This window comes from Mirounga angustirostris, unplaced genomic scaffold, assembly GCF_029215605.1.
Source record: "Mirounga angustirostris isolate CCGP_5_RB_7025 unplaced genomic scaffold, mMirAng1.0.hap1 SCAF_10, whole genome shotgun sequence".
Classification (NCBI taxonomy): domain Eukaryota; kingdom Metazoa; phylum Chordata; class Mammalia; order Carnivora; family Phocidae; genus Mirounga; species Mirounga angustirostris.
In genome coordinates this window covers 49,236,541-49,243,774 of record NW_026991718.1, presented here as the reverse complement: position 1 = coordinate 49,243,774, position 7,234 = coordinate 49,236,541, and the positions used below count along the sequence as shown (strand labels likewise).

General features: G+C 56.8%; 1 protein-coding gene across 1 annotated transcript in view; it reads right to left on the bottom strand.

Annotated features, from left to right (window-relative positions):
* Positions 1 to 229: 229 nt before the first annotated feature.
* FBXO41 (F-box protein 41) overlaps positions 230 to 7,234 on the bottom strand; it is a 13,976-nt gene continuing 6,971 nt past the window's right edge. Inside the window, exons 9-12 of the mRNA XM_064572317.1 lie at positions 6,520 to 6,638; positions 6,184 to 6,342; positions 4,576 to 4,691; positions 230 to 4,442 (exon numbers count right to left, since the gene is read on the bottom strand). Of these exons, the coding sequence (XP_064428387.1) occupies positions 4,380 to 4,442; positions 4,576 to 4,691; positions 6,184 to 6,342; positions 6,520 to 6,638 (457 nt within the window). The 3' untranslated portion in view covers positions 230 to 4,379. The remainder of the gene's footprint in view (positions 4,443 to 4,575; positions 4,692 to 6,183; positions 6,343 to 6,519; positions 6,639 to 7,234) is intronic.

Genomic DNA, 7,234 nt, shown 5'->3' with positions numbered 1-7,234 from the left:
GGCCTCCCCAGCTTGTGCAGATACCAAAAGTGAGCTCTGGTGGGGACAGTGACGTCTGCAGCCCTGCGACAGGTCTTCCTAATGCTTTATTCACTGTTGATGCCATTCAGGTCATCCACCCACTTCCTGCCTCAGTGCACTTGAACTGCAGAAAGGCTTGGTGACACAGACAGACAAAAATATGGCCACCTACCATTTACTTCCCTGGCAGATAATCCAGTTTCACCATCTTTTATTGGATACAAAGTCATAAATTCTCTGATGCCCATGTGAGTCCTTTTAAATACATACACTCAGGTACATTCGGCGAAGGGCATCTATGGGTGACGTGGAGCAAAGTGCTGTGATGGTGACGCCTGGCGGCGGGGGGTGGGGGTGGGGGGAGAGAAGTGGGGCCAGGGAAGGCCCCCTGGGGGCTGGAGGTACAGGCACCACTTCAGAAACAAAACCAAAAAACGCTCTGCACCCCTCCGCCTGCTGTGCTTGGGGTGGGGGAAGCTACCCTCACAGCTCAGGCCCATTGCAGCCTGGCTGTGCAGGGAAGGCAGGCCTGGGGGCCGGTTGAGGAGGTCCCCACTAGCAGTGCCCACGAGAGCCAAGCCTACTGGTGCCAGTCATGAGGCAAGCCTCAAGGTTGCCTCGGGCCTCTGCACTTGAATGCAAGACCCCGCCAGGGCAGAGTTGAGGCCAGGCTGCCCAAGGCCAAGCCTCCTGGAACTGTGCCAGCAACGGCAGACAAGGCTTGGGCTTGTGGCGGGGAAGCCTGCCTGATTGTCAGGGCAGTCTTGGGACTGGCAAGGGTCCCAGGGGGTTAGGGAAGGAGTAGGAGCTGGTTGCCCTGGTATTCCGGTCTTCACCCAATCCTAAACCTTATCCTCAGGCAAAAGCTGCAGATGAATACACTTGTCCAGGAATAAATACATACACACGATACACAGCAGTATATACAGAAATGCAGGCCTGGAACAAGGCTGGGCAAGAAAGCATGATCACCAGGGTTAAAAAGAGAAGTGCCAGGCCCCTGGAGGAAGGACTGATGGGCTGGACAGGTCAGTTTGAGTTAACTCCTCTGGGCAGGGAGGCCCTGCCCCCACTCACCATCTCTGCCATCTTCACCCCAAGCCCCCGAGGAATTGGGTCTTTGGCACCAGTAGTCCCTCTGGGAAGGTCTTCAGCCTAGCACCTTAGAGGGACTAGGGCCTGGGCCGCTTCCCACCCGTGGCCCAAAGGACCAGGCAATAGTCAGGACCCAACGGCAAAGGATGGAGCCAAACCTTGGAGCTGCAGGCCCTGGGAGGGAGGTGGCTTTTTGCTTCTGAAGCACTTGAGGGGCTGGTTCAAACCGCTCTCACAGGCCCAGGAAGTCCTGAGCTGCCTTGGTCCTGAGGTGGTTTCTTGGCCAGTGGAGAGCCATGGGTCTGCGCAGCACCCTTCCTCTCTCCCAGGGGTCAGATGTATACAGCATCTCCTTCGTTCCCTCTAGGGCCACGGGGAAGCAGCCCAAAGCCTGGTGAAGTGCTCAGGCTGAGTGTGCCAAGCCTCCCAGATGCTGGGTCCAGGCCATATTGCAGGGAGAGGTGTAGGGACACCCGAGTGCTGGAGCGCATGGGAGCTCTACATGTGTCTGGGACCCCTAGAGCAGGGCCTGCTTCAGTTTGCTCTCTCAGATATTCCTCTCCTTTGCATCTTACCTAGGTGTGAGATACAGAGGTGGAAGCTCCTTTGAGTGAGTGAAGGATAAGGTGCTTTAGGAATGGCCAGACCCTCCATCCCTGTTACCCATCCTCAGCCATGCTCTGTGGTTGCCAAAGAAGTGAACAAATGGAGCATCCCTACAAATAAGCTCCCCATATAGTAGCAGGGCTCATCCCCCTGCGAGTCAGAAAATAGCTTCAAGTTGGGGGACATGGGGCCCGCACCCTACCACTTACTTCTTGGCATGCATGAAGTCCAGCCTGTGTGAGTCTGTGAGCCCGTCAGCAGGGGCTGAGGCCAATGCCATATGTACTCCTACACATCCTTCACACACTCAGCTGGGAGTTACAAGGTGGGGACTTCCTGGCCAAACTTCCTACCGTTGGGGGGTGGGGGGTGGGGGTGGGCTGTTCACTCTTCTGCCCCCAGTGCTGGTGGTGCTCAGGGCTGTTGCACGAATGAATGACTGACTGACTGAATGACTGGGTGAATGAACCTACTCCTAGAATCAGTCCTTTCAGCACTGCCTTTCTCCCACTCTAGCTCACTGCCTGTGCACCCTGACCTCCTTTTCCAGGACTGATGCCAGACATTCCAGTGGGTACCCACCCAGGGAGAAATTGCCCAAAGTCTTGTGTTCAGGGATGGAAGCTTCCTGGGGCAAAAGTCCCTCAGTAAGGCAGGCTCAGGCCAAGCAGGGCATCCCTTTGTGCTTTGTCCAGGAGATGGGGAGGGCAGCACCTCTGATCCTAGGGTCTCGAGCAGGAGCTATAGGGGGTACAGTTGGCAAGGCAAGACAGATGTACCCAGGGCACACCCATATCCCTTCCAGGCCCCTGGAGGATAGAGAAAAGTTGTGCTTCTTCCTTTGACTCCTGGGGACAGGGCTGGGGAGGTGGGAGCCAGTGGGGCCAGCTGCTCGGGGGGGGGGGGTGCCACACAGCCAAGACTTCGTGCAGGACTGGATAGGGAGTTGCCAACAGGACACCCTTGGTATTTGGGGTCTTCAAAGGGCAAGGCCAGAAGGAGCTGGGACAGAGCTGGGTGTGGAGTTAGGGGAGCTGGATACTGAGCCTGTGGCGTCCCAGTCTGAAGGACTCATTACAGGGTAACCTGGGGCTGGGTCTTGATGTCCAAGCCAGGATGCAGCAGAAAGTTAGGTCCCTGGAAAGGGCTGAGAAACTACAGAGAAGTCCAGCCCCAGCCAGGACCAGCAGCCTAATGGTTAGGGCAGAGCTGGCCCTGTATAGGAAAGAAGGAAACCCTAAGATGGATCGAGGTTAATGTTTGAAAGAACTTTCCAAGTGAATGTTAGCAGGACCCAAGGCCTCTACACCATTATGGGAGTTCTGAGAGGAGGAACTGCAGAGACCTGAGTCTTTGGAGCCTTAGTGCCAGAACCTGGTCTTACCAGAACTGTGCAAGAGTCCGTGAAAAACCTCCATCTGCATTCTGTGGTTTCTAAGCCAAGTGGCTCTGGCTCAGCCCCAGCACCGTGCCTAGGCAGAAGCACTCCACAGCCCATGGGGCCCGTGAAGACTGAGGAGGGAGGCAAGTCTGATGAGGCTGCTCTTCCTCCTCTTTGGCTTCATGGGTGTGGTTCCCTACCAAGATCATGTCTTCAAGCAAGCTAGCCAGACAAGGAAGCAAACCAAATCCCCTCCTCCTGGCTTCCTCCAGACCCCAGCACAGAAGGGGGACTCCCTGCCACCCACAGCACTGGGGACCCAGAGGCCATTAGATTGCTGCCCAAGCACCAGAAAGACATTTCTTGAGGACAGGAACTGCTGCTCACTGCTGCTAAGGTTTCCCAGAGCTAGGACCTTACCCCTCCAGAGGCTCGGGACTGGTGGACAGTATAGAAACATGCACCTTTTACCTCTGAATTTAGCTCTGGTGTGTCATGAGGGTATGTGGTGGCTGAGAGGAAGGGTCTTGTTTCTACAGCAATAAAAACTAGGTTTTCTCTACTTGGCAATTTATCCCCTTTGAGAATGGTGGTTTCAATATTCTGGGGAAAAGTTCTGGATGAATGTTTTGCCATTCCAAGCCCATTCCCACTACCTCGCTGCACCCCCGCCCCCCACTTTTGGCTGACCACATTCCCAGACCCATAGGCCTATCTGTGTTATCCCTGGGGAATGTGGACCGAGAGCCTAGGCAGGATGTCTGAAGGGGATGCCCCACAGAGGGCTGGAACAGGGCAGGAGGAAAAGAGTCCTCCTTGCCAAGTCTGAGCTGCTTTGGGGAGCCCCCTCAGGCTGGGGCCTAGCAGAGGCCCCTGACCGGGAGTCTGGGCCTCAGGAAGCAGGGGGCCTGCCCCAGTAGCCTGAACAACCGAGGAGCCACTCCGTGGTTACTGCAGGTCCTGAGGGCGATGACACCAGGTGCTGGTGGTGACTCAGCTCCTTGCTGGCTGTGCCCAGAAGGATGCTCCAGTGGGGGGGGTGAAGTGGGGGTCGGGGGGCAGCTTCTGTCCAAGCCCCTGTCCTGAAGAGGCAGTGCCCAGGGTCAGACCTGTTGCTCCACGGTCCCAGGAGGACGACAGGAAACTCAACCCTTCCCTGGAAGCCAGGGATAACACTAGGCCTCCGAAGGTCTAGTCCAAATCAGGGTCCCTCTGGAGATCCAAAGAGAGTGCCCTGGTGTGGGGCTGGCAGGGGCCCTGCCGCCCCCCGCCCGGGTTAGCAGCCGCCATCCACCTTGATGTGCAGGATCTTAGAGAAGCCGGGCCTCCGTCGTAGGGCCTGTAGACCAAACCCTGGGTTAGTTCCCCTCAGGGTCAGGCAAGTGGGGCCCTCCCGTTACACACCCAGGTCACCAACTCCAGCCTAGGGATGCCACCTAGGGTCTTGGGTGGCCTAAGAGCCAATTCCTCACCTGGAGTTTTGTCACCATGTCTTCAAACAGCTTCTGGGCCTCGGGACTGCTGGGCTCTTTGAAATAATCAGCAATCCCAATCTGGACCACAATGGACTTGAGGTTCCGGCAAATGCCTGAGAAAAGGTGGGTAATAAGATGATGGCTCATGTTTGGCCTGGGCAATGGGACTGCTGCTTCTCCTATCACTACTTAATGAAACCAGAACCCTACAGAGAGATGGTCACATGCCAGGCACTGGGCACCACGTAGAGGAGAGCAGGCCCGTGGCACCCAGAGGGTCAACCAGACGGGGGTTGGCGCCAGGGGAGGAGGGCAGGGTCATACAGCAGAGGTTGCAGTGGACTCTGGGAGGATGAGTGGGCAACGGCCAATTGTGCAGAGGCTCTAGGAGCTTCCCTGACAGAGGGGACAGTTGTACCATGGCCTAGCCATCTGGAAATGAATTCAAGGACAGAGTGGCTGGGGTGAGGCTGATGGGTCTTCTCTAGAACATGGAGGAGGGGAGACAGCCAGCAAACAAGTTGGGAGCAAAGGACTTAAGGGACCAGATGTTGCCATGAAGTCAGTGGAGTAGGAAGAAAGTCAGGAGGCTGAGAGGGTTCTGGAGGTCATGATTTTGGAGGCTGAGCAGTTAGTTCTGGTGGTCAGTCCAGGGCCAGGCCATGAGGCTGAAGGGGAGGGAAGAAGAGGGTCCTGGAAACAATGAGATTGTCAAGGAATCTTCAGTGCTCAGGACTTAGGTGTGACCAGGGCCTCAGGAAGGGGGCGGGGGGGGGGGCCTGCCCCAGTAGCCTGAGAACTGAGGAGCCACTCCGTGGTTACTGCAGGTCATGAGGGCGATGACACCAGGTGCTGGTGGTGACTCAGCTCCTTGCTGGCTGTGCCCAGAAGGATGCTCCAGTGGGGGGATGGAGCGGGGGTCGGAGACAGCTTCCTGAAGGAGTGTGAGCAGCCCCAGCTGGGTGCCCATGTCCTCAATGAAGGTGGAAGAATGGTCAGGAGTGGGGCAGGTGGCTAGGGGTTGGTGGAGTCAGAGGAGGCATGTTGGAGTCTACAGCAGCACGGAGAGAGGGGTCTTTACCCTGAGAATGGTCCTGGCGGGGCTCACATACATTATCTCATTTAACCCTCCCACCTGTTCCAGAACGTCCGCTTAGAAGATGGGGATACAGAAGCCAGAGAAGTAGAATAACTTGCCCAGTCATACAGCTAATAAGCAGTAGAGCCAAAATTGAGACCTAGATCAGTCCAGCTCCAGGACCTGTATTCCTAACCCGTCTGTTCTGCCCCTGCCCTTGGCCAAAGGCTCACGTGGAACAGGTCATATCTCGTATGTCCCATGGGGGTTGAGCATAGGGCAATAAAGATCTGTGGAACCGAACCATTTGGACCAGTGCTAGGAGGCCTCGAATGCCACACTGGCCTCAGAAGACCCTGGTGGCGAGGCTAGGATTAGCACCCTGGTCAGTCTGTCCCCCCCACCCCCACCCCCGCTGGTGCTTGCTGATGAGGAGCAACAGGGAATTGCATATGCTACCTGCTGACAAGGCATGGTAAGAGGGGGGACAGTGGACACCGCCCCCCGGCCGCATTCCCATTGCTCACTGTTGAAATGCAGCAGGGCCTTGGGGGTGACGGGGGTGGCCGTGAGCACCAACATCTCCAGTCCCTTCAGGCCTTCCCGGCAGACCTCAGCTGCCACCTCCTGGGTGATCTCCGACACATGGTCCAGCTCCAGGACCTGCAGCCGCATGCAGTTTCTTGCTAGGAAGAGGAGAAGAGGGGAGGTCCTGCTGACAAACTCCCCAGGTCGCCTCCGGCCCGGTGCCTCTGTGCTCCTGCCACCACCCAGGCCGCAGCCCCAAGCCCCTCTGGGATTCCAGTGTCACACCCACGCCTGCTTCCCACCACCCTCCGCCCCAGTCCCAAGGAAAGACTCACCAAGTGACGCCAGGCCCTGCACCCCACAGCCAGCACCCCCAACCCCCAGGGCCCGAAGGTGCGGCCAACAGCGACCAATCATCTGCAGGCAGCGGTTACTGAAGCGCGTGGGCTGCTGGCTGGAGAATGGGGCAGAGAGAGGGCTGTCAAGGAAGCTTCTGGTTGCACGGCACCCCGAGCCTGCTCCTCTTTCATGACCCTTGCTCAGGCTGGGGCCCCACCAACCACCCAGCTGCTCAAGGTAGAAACCTGGGATAATCCCTGACCCTTCCTTACCTCCTGCCGAGACCTACAGATTCTGATTCCTGAGTAACTTCAAAGCACAGTTCACACCACCATCCATATTCATGGGGATTCATCTAGTCTCTCTGCCAATTCATCCGGCACGCTGCTGACAGCGAGCCACTCGTTCTATGTTCTCTCACTCAGTCATTCAACAAATGGGCCTCAAGTGTCTACTAGAGCCAAGAATAACCGAGCTGGGCCCTGGGGATACAGTGGTGACAGTATAGACATGGTCCGTGCCCTCAACGAGGGGGGCGGGGGAGGACACAGAACATAACCAGTCTGATGTGATCCTGTCTTTAAGATCAGAAATACTGCAAAAGCTTCCCGAGCACTCCTAGGTAAAATGCAAAAATCTAACCCCCTTATGCAAGACCTTCCTAACCTTGCCCCCACCTTCCTGTCCACACTCATTGCTCCGCCCTGCCCA